Here is a 17,867-nt window from a genome sequence, read left to right on the forward strand (position 1 = left end):
GTTATATTTCTTCGGTATTTTTACCTGATGATGTTCAGCAGTCGGGCAGTAATGATCACAGTTGTCCGGCAGCCATTTTGGAAGGGAATGTTTCACGTGACACCGCGAACGTACTTCCTCACTCACGCACACCAAAGCTGTAACATTTTTAAGGACAGAAATGTTTATAAACTCATTTTTATATTATAAAATAACATGAAAGTATTGTTTACATTTATGTAATATGCTAAGCTAATAAAATTATACCAATAAGGTGGAAAATTCTATAATTTTCAAGTATAAAACAATGATTATGCTAAAACATCCGTCTCTCGAAGGACCAAAAACTATACAAAACAGTAACACACCTGTAAGATAAGCAACAGTCTCTGGTGCGACGTGGAACTTGTCTCTACGTGCGCGTGCGGCGGTGGCGAGTAACGCAGCAAGCACGCGGCATGTACGCGACACTGTCGCGGCCTGCGGGTGCCGGTACCCCTTGATGAGGTGACCCACCAGCGCAAAGTGGAAATTTGAACGGAAACTGTAAATGTAACTTATTGATGTCTTATCCACATACATATTACACATTTAATAAGTTAGCAGAACATCTTCCAGAGGGCGCTCCAGTAGAAATTTGATTCAATATAAAATTAAGATTTTTTAAAAATTATATTGTAAATTGTATTGTAAATTATACTGTACCTTAAACCTACAGCATGATCTAATTGCTTAAAATGCCATTCCAAAGGTTCTCTGGTTTCCATCATGACTTGTTCCAGCGTCTGAAAGTATTCCATAATTATTTAAGCAGCAAGTGTCCAAAAAAAAATGTATGGAACAAAATTATTTTATACATTACCTTGTTATCGAAAACACCTTGTGAGTCTAATGTATGGAGATTTTGCTCCATAAGGGCGAGCCCAGCCGCGTACAGAGTGGGCTCGTCTAGCTGCAGTACAGATAGAGCTACCCAGAACAGGGCCTTGTGTATTGGTGATTCCTGGACAAAGTTTACATAAATTACGACATTACTCGGCGAGTATAGAGCCATGAAGTGTAGTATTTTTTTAATATAATGCAAATATGCCATTTTAAACTTTATTGAGTTTTATTACTGAATCTACTAACATTATGGTCGACATTTCGAAGAAAGGTGTAACATTTTAAGGTACAAATATGTCTAACTGTGAGTGTCGACTGTAATAACAGTATTGACACATATCCTTGACATTATCTTTAAAGAAAACAGAGACAAAATTAACTTTGCATTATTCATTTTGGTTAAAGAACTGGCAAGAAATGAAAGGTATTTTTAGCAGTGAATATGTAAATGATGTGTGTTATCTGACTGGGTGCAGCAGTGGTTGCAGCCGGGTGAGGCACATGATGAGCGCCTCCAGCAGCGCCAGGTCGTTGAAAGACTCCAGCGCCTTCACCAGGATCCGGAGCAGCTGCTTCATGTCGTCATCACTCACGTTCTTACCTTGGTAACAGTAAGAATATAATTGGTCAAATAATTAGTAGATTTAGTCTAATAGTTGATGAATTAGTTGGATGACTAGTTGGTAGGTTGGAATGATATATTAGAATGTTGGAATGTATGTGTGTTGGTAATTAAAATGTTGGAAAGTTTGTATATTGGAAGGTTGGAACGTTGGAAGATCGAGTAGATACTTGAAGAAAATGTAAAAATAAGTTTACGGTTGAAATCAACTTACTTATGCACCCGAAGACAATCAACGCTCGAGGTTGTAAGGCCGGATTGAAGCAGAAAGCGAAACTTTTAGCTAGCGATGTCCTGAAAACAAAAGACTTTGAGCAACAAAAACTTCGAGACATTTTGTGAAAGCATATTTACATCACCGTCATTTCCTTTGAGAAAATAGAGATGGCAATAGTTTTCGTAGATGTCAAGTGTATACCATGTATTCAACCAATCGCAGTGAGGTATATCCCTCATGCAGGCCTCCATGATCTCGAGCAAGGCATCAGTGATGGTCTCCAGTGACTGCAGCGGCAGACGCTCGCGGTCAGAGTGGGAGTGAGAGTGAGAGTGGGAGGCGGTAGATGGCGCGAGGGAGGTGCTCGTGCCTCCACTTGATGACTCCGTGCACGGACCGTACGAGTGTTCCGAATACCTGATGGAAAAATATATAGAAATTATGTATTTTTATTCGATTTATTTAGGAATATTTCATTATAGACTTAGCTTTAACTTAGAGAATGAACAAATTTCGAAATTTGAGATTCTAATATCTTAGGAAGTAAGACAATTTTTATTCTTAATTAACAATAGGCGTTTTCTTCTTACCGTGGGTTTTCATTACCGGAACTGTTATGAATCAGATTTTATAACATACGGTTTTGTAATAATGTTTCGTTAGTGGTACCCCATGGTTAAAGATACTTACGTCATTTTTATCAGTAAATATAAAGTTATGTAAATTTTACTAACCAGTCCCCGCCATGACGATTGTAAGGGCTGCGGAAGGCGGTGACGGCGGCAGACTTGACCTTGGAGATGCCAAACATCTGGTAGAACTTGGGCAGCGCGAACTCGTCCAACGACATCATAAGTAGCCGTTGAGTCTCCTCTAAACAACGTTCATCAAACATGATAACAGAAGACAAATGAAACCCAAAGTGAGATACAGTTTAGAAGCAGTAGTAATCTTTTGTCTTCACTTGTTGATAATAAAAGGATAGAAGAGGAAATAAAAGACTTGTAAGTATACATTAAAGTTTTTGATCCGTGACTGACCGTTAAATGATTTTAAAATGAATAATACACTAGTAAGTTAATACTTTTAAACATTGTTAGTTAGAATCCTTTGGTGCGAATGGCGCGCTTTCATTACAAAGGCAAGTGTCAGATTGATTAGTGAGGGGACATAAACGTCGACATTTTAATAAAGCTAGTGTTGGACCGATACATTGGCACAGTGTGGGATTTTCTTCCTAACAATACTGACCAGAGAAGCTGGGTGTGTTGCATGTACACAGTGAATGTATGATGTTGATGACGAGGCCGTGTGTGGCAGCACGCATCGGCACCGTGCCCGAGCACACCAGGAACGACACCGTGTGGAACAAGTACGGCAGGTGTCGAGCCACGTCCAGGCAGTTGTTGAATGACAGCATCAACTGGATATAACATATAGACGTGTATAAGTCACATTTGAGGACCTAGCACGAATATTTGTGACAATCACTTTCGTATCGTCATCATCTATTATGTCGATATTAGTATGAGATTTTTAGTTTACTTTACGCCCGATAACCTCTGCATAAATCTTAATTTTGTCGATAACGATATGGAGGCTATTGTCACAAATATTCGTATTAAGCCCATTGAATCGGTTCGAAAATGCAGAACATATAGACTTTAACCGTTGAGCTGCAGATCAACAAGTAATTGGCAGCTCATAGCTGATCCTAGTGTATAATAACTGTCTACTTATTTGCATTGAATAAACTCCGAAACTACTGAACAAATTAGAAATATTCTTTTACTATTGGAAAGCTTACAATGTTATATTTATTACTAGTTTTTTTTTTTAAATTCTGAGCGTATGACATCTACTTACTAAATATCTAGCCAGTATAGCAATATCATCCCACATCATATGCTGTTCTAACATCGCCGTCGGAGAGTGACAAGTTTTATCCACCACCTAAGAAATAAATTACATTTAAACACAAAAATTTAACATTTTCAATCTAATTATTATTTTTAATAGTATTCAATCATCTTTTTCAAAGAAATTAATAAGGTTTTTAACATATTCAGTGCTACCGTATTTCCCCGAGAGTGCATTTTATTAGGAGAAAATTATAGTGGCATTGAAAGTGTTAAGACATGACATCTTCGAGTATGTTAATTATTTAATATAACCTATAATATAGACACACAATATTTAGATGATTGAATGGATGAGGACTTGTATATTAAAATAGGAATTTGGAATTGTGTCGGCCAATACATTCCTACAACATAAAACTGGCTACTAAATAAAAAAGGTCTAAGATCATAAAACAAAACAAAAAAATATAAAGCTAGAATAGTGCTGGTATGTAAAAACCGTATGCAAATAAAAATAATTTAAAAAAAGAAAAAAAAAACTCACAGTGGCCGGGGTAACAGGACCCAGAATATTATTGGGCAGTTTGGATAGGGCCTGCGGGAGACACAAAGTTTACACAGATTGTTCACGCTTATCGATATCGACAAATACGTCACTAATTATTTAAATAATTTCAACATTTTATTATTTGATTTCTGACAATTATTATTTTAAATAAATGTCGACTTCGATTAGCTTAAATTTAACAACAATCTAAGCTTATTTATAGACAATTAAATTGAATAACTGCGGAAACTCAAGTCCATTATTTACGAATATCTTTGAAAATTTTATAAAACTTTTTAACGTTTTCAATACAAAATATAATTTCATTTTTAATAAAAAGAATGTAACCCTACATATGGACAAAATGATTTTTATATGATTATATAATGCTCAAAATATAAAACACACAATCATGCAAACATGCATTACATATAACAATAAATAATATTAAAAATCATGAAAGAGAGAGAAAGGAAGTATTTTTGACAACTTCTCTTTCAAGCAAATTATTTCGTATATAAGTAATTTAGAACTTAAAATTTCCAAAATCAAAGGGATATACGCAACATAAATCAGCAAATTTTATTATAATTTAAAACGCTTGTTTCATAGAACATTAAAAAATAATCTAGACAAAATAGCTTTACTCTAAGACATAAATAATGAGACATGGAACAAATAGAACAAGCAGTAACAAGGCTACAACAGTAAAGGTAACTCACTCGACACATGCGACCGATGACTTTCTTAGACACGAGTTGTACGTTAGCCGAAGCGAGCGCGACCGCTGTGTCCGCCATTATCTCAATCATTGGAGAACCAAGTCCTAGAGAAAATTTATAATTTAAAAATGAATCTTATACTTCTTGCTAATATTGTAAATGTGATTGTTTACATGGATGGATGTTTGATGGATTTCGCTGAATTTTAGCATAGATGTAGAACATAGTCTGGAAGAACACATAGGATACTTATTATTTTTTTTTTATTTCTCAATTAATTTGTTTCTCAATTTAAATTTTTTATCTGTCCTGATGATTGTTTTACCGTTACAAAGAAATAATTCAAGCACTTTAATTCTATCGGTATATCTTACTCAAGCTACTAATGTACGCGAAGCACTAAATACGAATATCCACTTTCAAATAATCCATAGATAAATATATTGTTATCCATTGTTTAAATAGTATAAAAGAGATGACCAATGCCTTACCTGAGTTAACACTTCTCTGTATAAAGCTATCCAGCACCATATCAATGAGCTCAGGTACTTGTCCAATGGAGCCCCAGATCTTTGCCTGCACCGAGGGATACATCTCCGTCTCTTCTATTGTAAGAGTTATTAACTTTTCTAATATTTGTGCCACTTGCTTTTGACGCCTGGATTCATCTGACGGCTTGCAGAATCTGTTCACAATAATTATTAATACTTTCGATGCTATCAGAAAATATAAACTATCATAATTAGAGTATACATTGTTCCATTTTATTATTTTTATATTAAAAGGTGACAAAGGAGCAAGGGCCATCTAAATTCGCCGAAATAGCGAAGCGATGAGGAGGGATGGGGGCACAGAAATTATAATATTTCCCCTTCCTGTGCGTCACGTTCTTCATTAAATACTCATAGACTTCCCATCCAGGATAAAGAACTAAAAAAGACCGAGGATTACGCACTCATTAGAGGGGACGAGGAATTTTTTGGTGTTATTCAAATACCTTACCTGACTAAATTCGCCAACCATGGTGTCATGTACTCCAAACATAAATGTTTTAGTTCTATAGTAGATCCTCTGAAACCCTGAGAAATAATATTTACTTATAATAAAAGGCTATCTTACAAGATGAATGGATGGATGGATGGATGGATGGATGGTGTCTAGAACCGCTCAATGGCTGTTGATGAAATTGGTACACATGTAGAACATAGTCTGAAAGAATAGGGTACTTATCAAGTTTTTTTTTAATTCCGCGTGGACAGAATCACTGGCGACAGCTTGTGTGAATTAAATTAATGGATTTATTTAAAAAAAAATTAAATTACCTGTATGCACTCCTCTAGAAATTCAAGTGTAAGATGTGGTTCATTGTGCGCCAACTTTTCACTCACTGACTTTATGAAAATTGTATTATTTGAAGGAATGCAAAGACCTATAACAAAAACAAATAATTAAAACTAAAAAACATAGTTGAAATATTCATCAATTTCATCATGATAACTGTTATAAACAGCGCCATCTATCGAATTCTCTCCAAATCTTTTAAAAATTTCATCGAATTTCGTTTACTGGGACTTTATAAATGATATGAATTGAAGTTCCTGACAATTAATTCTATCCCTATTAGTTGGAATCCTTAAAACCTAGCTCAAACGTCAAAAAATTAAATAGGCAGAAAATATCACGGTCTATAGCCGGTCTATGTACATGTCTAGGTGAATATCTGGGTTATATCAACATACCAGAGGTTTCAAGCAATTGTCCTTCGATCTTGAGGTGGAATGTGGCAGTAAGGGCGCACAGCTGGTTGTAGGCGGCGGTGCGAAGGTTGGGGTCGCAGGAGCCGAGGTTCAACAACGCCATATTGAGCAACGTCCCTGGTACGTCTTTTGGACGGATCTTCTGATGTACTGTCACCGAGTCTTGCTGTAAATACATTCATGCAGTCGTTTATGAGAACATACACAAAACTTAGTACAGTCAGTTCTTGAACTGAACCTATAATATATTCGATATTTAGAATTACTTATATTATAAATTATTATATTTTTGAAGTGATAGCAAGAAAGATATTGATAGAAAATAAAAAAGATGCATAAATTTTTTAACTGGCAAATGTGTACGTAAATTTACGTACTCGCACGTAAAATATGTGGGCGGAGTCAAATAAAAAATTATTTAGTACTTGTTTTCTTGGATATCTCATGGTTTTTTAATATGTTTTATATTCTTAATAAGATAACTTACCGGCTGACTGAGCTCCCAACGATTGCGAATATGAATAATAGATTGAACGATGTTATCACAATCATTGTGTATGAAGCTGAGAGGTGTTGATTCGTTTATTATCGACAAGGAAAATTGGTTGTCGTCCACCAAACAAACCTGTAGGTTAGATAAAAAAAATAATAGAATTTTATACGTATTTTTGAATGTAAAACATATATCTTTCTTGATATTATAAATGTGTTTAGATGGATGGATGGATGTTTGAAGGTATCTCCGGAATGGCTCAAGGGATCTTGCTGAAATTTGGAATGTAGAACATAGTCTTAAAAATCATATAGGCTACTTGTTAAGTTTTTTTAAACCCGCGCGGACGGAATCGCGGGCGACAGTTAGTTAAATTATGTACGTCATACTACCTACCTCATCTATTTCGGAAGCATAGTACACATCATTGAGTAAGACCGGCAAACCTAATACTTTTGTCTTTTCAACTGATGTTATTTGCAGCGCTGTAGGTCCAACCTGATATGAATAAAAGCAAAAAATGTTACTTTTACTATTGAACAATTTAATTATTTAATAAATGGTAAATATTGATCAGTCCAATTTCTTTGTTTTTACCTTAATGGCAACTTTCGTATCTTTATGTGAAAGTTTTAGCGCATTATTGAAAACTTTGAGGTCTTCTTCCAAAGCGAGGGTAGCGCCTGGCAATTTCTGCTGCTCAATGTCCACGAAATCGGTTAAACGTGTGTGATTGTCTATGAATATTAGTTTACGATTGCCCTGTGAAGAGACATGTCAATAATTAAGAAAATACTTAATAGAGTCAATATTCAACATTAGAGAAATTGCATTTCATATTTGAATTTTATTTATAAGGAGTAAAAATATGGTCACTTCAACGGTTTCTTTTTGATGATGAAGATAGATGATCCTTCTACATCTACACTAAGGGTAGCCCTTAAGCAACTCAGAGTAAGGTAATTATTATTTTTATATCAGTATGAATGTATACCCGCAACGGCGCTAGTATCGCCTCATGGAACTTGGTGTACTCCCGCACCCAGCCGTTGCAGTTGTAGATGTAACAAGCGTGGATATTGATGTAGGCCACTTCTGGTAGTACACTGAACCACTTCTGCAGGAAATCCGTTCTAATACAAACAAGTATTATGTATTTAGTATACGATACTAACTCTATATATTCCTGTTTTTTTGTCAGAAAGTTTAAAGAACGAATGCCTGAAAAACTTTCAATTTTTATACAATTTAATTTGATACTAATTAATATTGTTTGTACTTTTGCCGATAAAAATTAAAAAATATTCGCTGTTCTCACAGCGAATATTTTTTAGACTTATTTTTTAAGACTCTCGTCTAAAGTAATATTTCTGAAATGTTCCAACTTAAATTGGGGTCAAACAAGTTATTAATTAATAGTTAAATATAAAGTTTAATTTACCTAAACCTGTTGTCAGAATTGGTGTGAGTGAAATCCACAATAAGCTCAAACGGCTGTTGGCAGAACGGCTTCAACGTCAGTATCACGTGATATATCAGCAAATCTGCATTCACTTCACCTATCCTATTTTATGAAAAAAAAAATTATAAAAAGGACGGTATATAATCTGTCATAACAGTAAATAATTCGTTACTTAATCGTTAATAAACAGTGTAGGTGTTTCTAACATAGATAATTATATTAAATCTACTTACTTATATCGTCTGGATATAAAATAGAACACGGGATTTCCAATTTTGCTTGTACCAGCTTGATAGAAAATATTAAGACTCTTTATACTCTTGAATTCTTCTTTTTCATGCATGTTATGCTTTACTATAAATTCTTCGAAGTTCGTAGACGACATGTCTATGGACGACCATCGAGCGTACGATGAGAAGAGAAGACCTGACGTTCTGGAAATTTGATATTAAAATCGTTATTTTATTGCCTTAAAAATATTAAAGCTATTTAACATATGTCAAATGACTTACGATTCAACAGGCTTATGTTCTGGTGGGCCTAAGTACGCGAGGAGAGTAGCCATCTAAAGAAAAAACAATATATCAAACCGATATCCCAATTGAACTACAATGCGTACACAATAACATGACATTTAACAGGTTATTTTACAGTGACGTCATTGGACAAGGTGGCATGTTATCAGGCAAGGGTAGTAAATTACCTTATCGAAGGGTCGTCTGCCAACAGCTTTATGGTCCCTGCTGCACGACAGATAGTCACCAATCCTCTCCTGGTGGTTCCACAGCAAGCGATGTAAAGCGACAACATTAGCATCGCTTATGAAGGATAAATTGTGCGATGTCTGATCTATGCTCTCGCAATCTGATGCTATCTGGATGAAAAACCTAGAAAAAAATACACAATTCATGTTTAACTGTGACAACTGCCTGAGGTTGTTTTAGTTATTACTTTTTCTTCCACTTCTCTTCTGTCTTTCACTCTCTATCTGTACTTCCCTATCTCTCGCTTTTTATAATAACATGTTCAATAACTATAAGAAACTCAGGCAGTTGTTACAGTAATTAATATAATTTTCCGAAAACTTAGAAGAGAAAGGGAATAAGCGAGAGAGAGGAAAGTAGAGAGAGAGAGGAAAGTAGAGATAGAGAGTGAAAAAGAGAAGAGAGGGAAACAGCGCATGATGAGAGATCGTATTGGCCATTAATATAATAAAGTATTTTTTTTAACTTACTTCCTTCCAGCTTCAAAGTGAGCTCGTAAGAAGTCATTAAAAGGCAACATATGCTGTTCCTTCGAGAACTCAACATGGTTGGCAATATTTTGAAGGATCTTGGACATCAACATCAAGCCGCGCTTCACTTGTGATGGCACCGGTCGACTCACTATGCCCATTTCTTGTGGTGATACTGTAAATATAAAGTTTACTATATTATTTGAAACTAATAAAAAAAAAAAACACTATGATATGTAATAGACAAAAATAGTTTATTGAGTAAATTGTAAAAAATCTGACTCGAAGGACCAATACTACTAGTCGTTTTAAATTTTTTAGATGTATATCAAAGCGAAAATTTACAATAAAATTCAGTAAAGAGACTTATCTTACCAATAGCAGGATTGATGAATCTCAAAAACAAAACGGTTCCCACTGCACCAACGCTCGTTTGTGGGAATTGAGCAAAACGTTTGCTCAGAACCTAAAAAAAATCACCATTAAATATACAAATTACTGAATAGGAGAAAAGTAGATAAGTTAGGAAACAATTTACCTGATAAAGACAGTGACACATGCTACGCAGTTGAGGCGGAAACTTGTCCGCAGAGTTAACTATACGGTCGAAAACTTCTTTGGTCAACTCTATCAAGTTAGAGCGGTTAACTTCAATGTCTTGACTTGGATCAAGTCTGTAGTAATAATAATTTATATTAAGATGGGCTCAGGCTTTTTTATCTTTATTTAAACTAAGAAAACTAAGCTCACAATATTGTGAAAAAGTAGAAATAATAGGAAATATTAAATTAATTATAGTCGAACATGGATAAGCCAAAAACCTACATAATCAAGAAGAGAGACAGACAGTGAGAAAAATATCGCGGTCCCCTGGACTCTTGCTTTTCAAGGTTCGACTGTATTACATACACATTTGTACAGAAATTGATTTATAAATACTAATTTACAGACTTTTCATTTTAGGAAAATAAATATTTTTGTAACTTAGATTCATATCGTAGTTTACAAAAAACTTACCTTGCTGGATCAACTTCAAAGCTCAGCTCCGGTTGTTCGTCTGCTTGGTCAAGTAAGGTCGATATGAGGGGTTCTAACAGCGACTGTAGATATCCATAGCCATATATCTTGAAGCAATATGCCATTATCTTGCTACCCAGAGAATTGCCGCGGAACAATGTCTGCATGCAATCTGTTACCTACGTTAAAAATAGCACATTTTCATTGAAAGATTAAAATTAATTCATATCGTAAAGTTAATAATTTTATTCATCATATTACATTTTATTTTAATTGTGTAATAAGTGTGTTTGCATTAGAAAATATTTAGTTATGCTACGCTTCAAATTAAGTTAAATATTTTTGTAAAATAAAACATTTTTCTGGTAATAAGACGAAATTGTTTCTATGAATATTAAGAATTAAAGTTATTTTGGTAATTACCTCTACTTCCCTATAGAATATGTTCCATAGAAGCGGCGCGAGAAGATGCTTGGCGTCGAAGAGGGTGACAAAGACTCGCGCCAGCTCGTCCATTTGCGACGTACTGACCACGTTAGCCAACGCCATCGCGATTGGCAACTCACCCTAAGTAACGAGACATACTTAAAACTATAACACTGGTTATCCACACTATAAGTTACCTTAAGTAAAATGAAAATAAGTTTCAACAAGGAATTCAATCGAAAAAATGCGAAAGTTTAGATGAATGGATGGATGTTTTTTACAAGTATTTCCAGAACGGTTTAACGGAGCTCGATGAAATTTTGCATAGATATAGAACATAGTCTAAGAACACAAAGGCTTCTAATTCAGTATTAATTAAGTAATTAAGATAAGATAGTATACCTTATCAGATATCATGGTGACGAGCTGCACGAGCTGTTCGAAGCGGTCTGCGAGCACGGTCTCCGCGAGAGTGTCGAACTCTGTGCCCTGCTGCAGGATCTTGGTGAGCACCTCCATGAAGGCCGCGCGCGTCTGCAGGTCCCGGTGGTAGCCCAGGTCTAGAAGACATGTTTATACAACATCTTATTATGTATTGTACAATATTCATTTAAGACTTAATACTTATATAATACAAAACTTATACTTTTAAATACAAAGTGGTCCAGATGGACTCTAAGGTCCACGAAGCTCCAATCAGCATGTACTATCTTCAGAAATAAAGTTGATTGTCTACAAGTTGAACAAGATACGTAGCAGTAGAAAAATGTTGGGTACACCGCAATCAGCAAATTAATGAAGATCTATGAAGTCCTTTTTTTAAACTGAAACTACTCAATTACACTTTTTTTTATTGTTTTCTTTTTTAAACCATACTCTTTGGAAGGGCGTTTTATTAAAGTATTTACCAATACTATGCATGAGTCCGGAGTCGATGTTGGCGCTGAGCAAGTTAGACATGGCCTGTATTGTGGCATTCCGCAATGCCTCCAGTCTGCCCGGACCCTCCGCCATCTCTACCTCGTTACAGTCGTTCAGCAAGTTCATAAATAATGTGAAGTATCTGGAAAAATTCAATAATTTTGTATACAGTGCTCAGGTTAGTTTGATAAATTACGTAATACGTAGTACCTAATCGAAATGACTAACTTACATTTTTTTTTAATTACATTTTTAGTTTATTTAAAATTAAGTTACATTTACTTTATTAATCGTACTACTTAGATATATTACAAGGTATTTTTATAATCATATCAGAAGAAGGTGGCCATTCTTAGATGAAATAATTGAAGACCCATAAAATCATTTAGTTCAAGAATGAAAACAAATATTACTAACAAAAAACAAATTGAAATTATACAAATAATACAACAGCGGGAACTAACTTGAGGAAGAGCTGACTCTTGGCTTCCATGAGGTCTCCGCGATCGGACTCCTCGGGCTGCAGCGGCAAACCCTTCAGCAGCGCCGCCACCGCCTCCATACACGCCTGGTCCAGCTCGCGACAGCACACCAGATACCTTATCATACAAACATAACGTCATCTCTCTCGTACATTTTGAATATGACAGAGATAGCAAAATACGTAAGCAGTGACCTCAATAATTGGACGTAGTATTTTGTGCCTGTTACATTATCGCCATTTCAGCGCTGATGGTATAGATTAGTAGCGGTAGTGTGAATTCGAACTATTGTTATTATAACTACATATTTATTTATTTTTCATATTTTGAATATAATACATTTCAAATATATAAAAAATATTATAAAACATATTATTATTATCAACTGGCGCGTAATGGCAATGAAGCAAAAGCTATCATTATTTTTTAAATTTAATTTCATAATTAGAATGTTTCGAGTAAAATTCAATGTAATAGAATGTTTTTATATGCAATTTGAGTTATATTGTATAACAGTGCGGTTAAAATAGAACCTTGATATAGACGTGGCATCAGATCGTAATGGTGGTGATATCTGATGGCTGGTACCGAGCACCCAATCAGTCACGTATTCTACCATCTTGTTGCGAAATTTCATCTCCTGAAAATATTAAATTAATATTGAAATACATCGATAGACTAACATTCTCTTCGGACAAAAAATATTACGGGTCTCTTACTATTATAATATTATAAATGCGAACGTATGGGTGTTAGTTATTACATTATTTGGTATAGATGTAGAACAAAGTCTGGAAGAACACACAGTTTTTTTTTTATTTCAATGAAGACGGCAAAAGCTACTATGAAATAAATATTAAAAAATGTTGCAATAAGTATAATCAACACAAATATAATGAGTAGTTCTAATAATTTCAATAGCTCTAGTGTTTCTCCTAGAATGTTTACCTGTCTAAAGGCGAGGTCATCTCTTCTACTCATCATAGCTTCCACAACTTGACAGAGCTTCGTCTTTATATGCACCGATAGAACTGTCATATCCAAATGACGCACATATCTAGAACAATAATATTTTAATATAAATTTGCATTTTAGTTAAAGTCTTAAATAATAATACGGCACTCAGAATCATTAAGTAAACATTCAGGGGGAGAGAATGTACCGTAAGTGTTGTAAGAAAAATCGATTATCAACGACTATTTAATTATTTAAATAGTCGTTGATAGTCGTAAAGCGACTAAACGTGGGTTTCTGAGACGAAAATCCCCGTTGAAAACATACTGTTATATCTGTTTTGTCAAAGATGAACAATCCGCGATAACGATATATTTTATACGGACATTTTGGTCTCAGAAACCTACGATTACTACCGTATTAAATTTTTTTTTGTTTATATCAAGACTCTTAGTGTAAATTTTTGATATTAAATCTTTACTTAATGACTCTGCGTGGACAATTTGTGCGACAATTATAATGCAAATGAATATGACTTACTTGACAATAGCCAACATGAGGCCTTCAATAGAAGTGGTGCTCAAATGTTCAGTCGGCTGTCCTGTCTTCTTGTTGTCTAATATACTCTTCATTATAAATATCGTATGCTCCACAAACTGCGTGTTAATGTCTGTCAGCATTACCTACAAAGACAACAAAAGTCTTATTATATTATTAATAAAGGATTTATTTACAGTAACAAACTGGAACCGTTGGTTTCTGAAGACAAAATCTCTGTATAAAATATATCGTCATCCATGGATATAATGGCAGATAACAATATATTTTAAACAAGGATTTTGGTCTCAGAAACCCACAGTCATATAAAGTACGTATACGGTCAAATCTGAATAAGCGAGAAAATTTGAATAATCAATATACACATAGGTACTAAAAAGTATTTCTGTACAAAAAACAAGAAGTAGAGAAAAAAAAGATCTTTTTATTAAGAAGACACTAAACTAAAGCGTTTTACCTGTTGTTGTTGATCAAAGAACTTATCAATAATAGCTTTAATTTGGTCAAAAAGTATAGGATATAGAGCGGGCGACATCTCATGGCCGACGAGACCTTTCACATGTGTTTGTATTTGCTGACCGAATCGTTCATTGCTACACAACAATAGACGGAGAAGTTGACCGATAAATCTGAAGAAAAGAACAATAAAAGGTTAATTAATTATTTAAAATTATTAATGTATCAAATGGATTCGAATAAAAAATCTTCTGTTTTTAAAAAGATAAATTAGCAACATATTTCTGTCATATTTTCATATCACATGTAATCTTACTAATATTATAAATGCGAATGTTTCGATGGATGGATGGATGTTTGACAGAAGGTTTCCCCAGAACAGCTGCATGAACATAGCTGAAGTTTGGAATAGATGTAGAAAATAGTAATAACACATATCTACTAATTAAGTCTTGTTGTTACGACGTAGTCCCGGGCGACAGCTAGTCTAATATATTTTCAGTCTTTTAAACGATATACATATAAGGAAAGGTTGCTTACTGTGTTACAGGACAGTATTGAACCTCTTGAGAGCTGTTTGCCAAGACATTGTACTTTCGCGTATCTAAAACAAAGTTTATATCGAAAATATAAAAATATCATGACATTTTAATAATCACATGACCTATAGTGTTACTTACCAAGACCATGTAGATGTGACCATACGGTGGAAGGTCGCCGTTGTAAACAGACGCCGCCTAATGCGCATAAAAACGATGTTATATTTGCCCACTCTTGAATCTGCATCTAAAAAATATTAAACAATTATCTTCAATTTCTGACTTTAATGGATACTTTTACAACTGTATATTAGCTGCTTAGTGTTAAATCTACACTAAGGAATATCCTTAGTGCTCACTTTGAGTAAGGCAATAATTATAACAAAAGGTGAACATAACATTTATGATTGCTGATTATAAATGCGATTGCGGATGGATTGCTGTATCGATGGATGGATGTTTGTTTGAAGGTATCTCAGGAACGGCTTAACGGATTTTGATGAAATTTTGCACAAAAGTCTGGAAGAACACATAGGCGACTTGTTAAGTTTTTGTTTTTAATTATTTGCGGACGGAGTCGCAGGCGACAACTAGTTATTTATAAGGTAATTTGTTACTTCGAAGTCATGTTCGCTGCTGGTGTGATGGGACACGCGGCGCTTGGCAACAGCGCGGTGCAGGGGCTCCGGGGGCTCTTCAGGCCGCTCGCTCTGTCCTTTCGGGTACTTCTGTAGCAGCTTACATAGCGAGTCCCTAAACAAATATATCTCAAATTATGCTAACTATATCTTTTCGCCTTACTTATCGAGGCACAATAACCATAGCGGTGCTCAAAATGGTAAAAATTCAACACGATAAACTTACCAACATCGAAATGTCTCTTCCCAAACTGGCTGTACGCCGTTCACGCAATGTTCTATCTTCCTTAACAACGCCATTATACGCTTTTGTAGAGCGGCTGAACCTTGAAATTAAACAAAATATAAGAACTCCTTAGGCGTTGATGATCATATCGACGTTTGCCCCCATTTTCTAATAAAAAAAACTCTCATAATTTCAAACAGTATCTCGCTCTGGCCTTCAGAATTGCTGATAACATTTAGAAAAGAATACTTACTGTGTATGTTTTTATAAAAGCACCCTCTCCCCATATCCTGGCTGGCTGCTTGAAATACAAGAATATACGTTCACAACCATGTTTTTCGTAATAATAAAGTATAAGACCCACGGAAATCAAACAATAATGCGTTCCTAAAACATTCATTAAAAGTCACTTTTCACTACAGTCATAAAATATTCGTATGGTCCTTTTGACCATATAAGCTACTTACCAGTGGTCAGCACAGTGGAAGTATGAGCTATCTCCTGGAACACCGCGTAGTTGGGCAGCAGGCAGTGGGTACTGATCTCGTCTGAGCCGCAGCGGATGTCCGCTTCCTGGCACAGCAGGGCGAAGCAAGACATAGCCACTAACACCACGTCAGTATCGATTGACCATAGACACATAAAAAACACCACCTGTATGGAATTGTAATATTCATTTTAATTTCAATGCTGTAAAGTGTTTCCTAAGAGTCGATTTATAATGAAAGTCTATACTCGAAACTTAGTAACTAATTAATGATTATGAGTAAAGGCTGCAATTTAATAGACAGTCTGTTTGTTTTGTCTGTATGTTGCTATGTATGTATGACTTTGACGGGAAGGTAGTTGATGCAAGCGGGCTTATAGATTATTGGTTACTATTTTTAATCTTGCACTGACGAAATCGCAGGCGACCGCTAGTGTAATTGTAAAAGGCAAAAATTCCGTGTATTGTCTGACCTCCAGTTTGATATGAGCCTGTTTGCATATCGGTATCTGTGAGCCGACGTTGGCGTAGTCTTTGTGCTTGGCGAGGAACTCATTGCGGCAGGTGAGCACGTCTCGCAACCAGCGCAGCACTTCGCGGTAATTACCGATCTGGCGCTGGATCAACTTCTGACTTATATTGTACAGCACTTGAGAACTGAAAATAATTTTCAATTATTTTTAAGTCACTCTTAGGTGACAAAGTGTGTTTCAAAAAATATGCATGAAATCGAGAAAAAAATGGTAGTGTATTAGAAGCAACTTTTGTCAGATCAAAGTTATTGAATCGTAAAATATATTCACCTAATATCCCAGAAAGTATTCAGCGGTGCTTCAGGGTTCCACATGGTGACTCTATCAGGTCTGTGCAATGCCAATAGCGCATCCATAGCCTCTTGTGAGATCTCTCCCATACCAGTATGATGGACTAACGATACTAAACCGTTTATTAACTCCGTTGTCGATGATTGGATCTCCACACCGGAACGACCTGGGTTCTGTTAAAAAAAATGTCAGAAAACGCGTGCCAATGTAATAAAAAAGCTATAAAACGTAGACTTTAAAAGTATTATACAAGAAAAAGCAAGAAAAAAACTTTTTAATATATTTTTCTATACTTACACTGAGCATTAACATAGGGTCGGCATGTATTAGCTTCACCAAACACAGTAAAAGATTCCTGTACGCTGGCATTTCTTCGGATTTATTGAATTTCGATTGTACTTCCTTGGATTTTAAAGACAATGATATCATTCGAAGCGGCGTATGCACAATGTAACCCTAAAAAAAAAACAATAAAGCAGTAAGTATATGGTATTTTTTTTTATTATCACCATTTTTCTAGAAAGGTAAAGAGACATTAAACGAATTTACATTTAGTTTT

The 17,867-nt window shown here is 35.1% G+C and overlaps 1 protein-coding gene across 2 annotated transcripts in view; it reads right to left on the reverse strand.

The window, feature by feature from the left end:
- Nf1 (neurofibromin 1) overlaps positions 1-17,867 on the reverse strand; it is a 28,937-nt gene that overhangs the window by 6,332 nt on the left and 4,738 nt on the right. Inside the window, exons 12-56 of one of the 2 annotated variants that reach the window (XM_013321258.1) lie at positions 17,606-17,764; positions 17,288-17,481; positions 16,958-17,141; positions 16,465-16,651; positions 16,251-16,298; positions 15,998-16,097; positions 15,751-15,886; positions 15,275-15,380; positions 15,135-15,198; positions 14,596-14,767; positions 14,121-14,263; positions 13,575-13,683; positions 13,160-13,266; positions 12,609-12,743; positions 12,132-12,286; positions 11,626-11,783; positions 11,221-11,364; positions 10,798-10,976; positions 10,319-10,454; positions 10,156-10,246; positions 9,781-9,955; positions 9,250-9,433; positions 9,059-9,111; positions 8,780-8,980; positions 8,526-8,648; positions 8,079-8,217; positions 7,682-7,846; positions 7,481-7,582; positions 7,079-7,216; positions 6,574-6,757; positions 6,157-6,263; positions 5,837-5,913; positions 5,326-5,519; positions 4,835-4,938; positions 4,110-4,160; positions 3,570-3,656; positions 2,955-3,126; positions 2,438-2,576; positions 1,905-2,120; positions 1,701-1,780; positions 1,332-1,465; positions 842-982; positions 685-764; positions 348-523; positions 25-137 (exon numbers count right to left, since the gene is read on the reverse strand). In XM_013321258.1, coding sequence (XP_013176712.1) covers positions 25-137; positions 348-523; positions 685-764; positions 842-982; positions 1,332-1,465; positions 1,701-1,780; positions 1,905-2,120; positions 2,438-2,576; positions 2,955-3,126; positions 3,570-3,656; positions 4,110-4,160; positions 4,835-4,938; positions 5,326-5,519; positions 5,837-5,913; positions 6,157-6,263; positions 6,574-6,757; positions 7,079-7,216; positions 7,481-7,582; positions 7,682-7,846; positions 8,079-8,217; positions 8,526-8,648; positions 8,780-8,980; positions 9,059-9,111; positions 9,250-9,433; positions 9,781-9,955; positions 10,156-10,246; positions 10,319-10,454; positions 10,798-10,976; positions 11,221-11,364; positions 11,626-11,783; positions 12,132-12,286; positions 12,609-12,743; positions 13,160-13,266; positions 13,575-13,683; positions 14,121-14,263; positions 14,596-14,767; positions 15,135-15,198; positions 15,275-15,380; positions 15,751-15,886; positions 15,998-16,097; positions 16,251-16,298; positions 16,465-16,651; positions 16,958-17,141; positions 17,288-17,481; positions 17,606-17,764 — 6,042 coding nt within the window. The remainder of the gene's footprint in view (positions 1-24; positions 138-347; positions 524-684; positions 765-841; positions 983-1,331; positions 1,466-1,700; positions 1,781-1,904; positions 2,121-2,437; positions 2,577-2,954; positions 3,127-3,569; positions 3,657-4,109; positions 4,161-4,834; positions 4,939-5,325; positions 5,520-5,836; positions 5,914-6,156; positions 6,264-6,573; positions 6,758-7,078; positions 7,217-7,480; positions 7,583-7,681; positions 7,847-8,078; positions 8,218-8,525; positions 8,649-8,779; positions 8,981-9,058; positions 9,112-9,249; positions 9,434-9,780; positions 9,956-10,155; positions 10,247-10,318; positions 10,455-10,797; positions 10,977-11,220; positions 11,365-11,625; positions 11,784-12,131; positions 12,287-12,608; positions 12,744-13,159; positions 13,267-13,574; positions 13,684-14,120; positions 14,264-14,595; positions 14,768-15,134; positions 15,199-15,274; positions 15,381-15,750; positions 15,887-15,997; positions 16,098-16,250; positions 16,299-16,464; positions 16,652-16,957; positions 17,142-17,287; positions 17,482-17,605; positions 17,765-17,867) is intronic. The other variant, XM_013321259.1, reaches the window with a different exon arrangement.

This window comes from Papilio xuthus, unplaced genomic scaffold (genome assembly GCF_000836235.2).
Source record: "Papilio xuthus unplaced genomic scaffold, Pxut_1.1 DF825946.1, whole genome shotgun sequence".
Taxonomy (NCBI): Eukaryota; Metazoa; Arthropoda; class Insecta; order Lepidoptera; family Papilionidae; genus Papilio; species Papilio xuthus.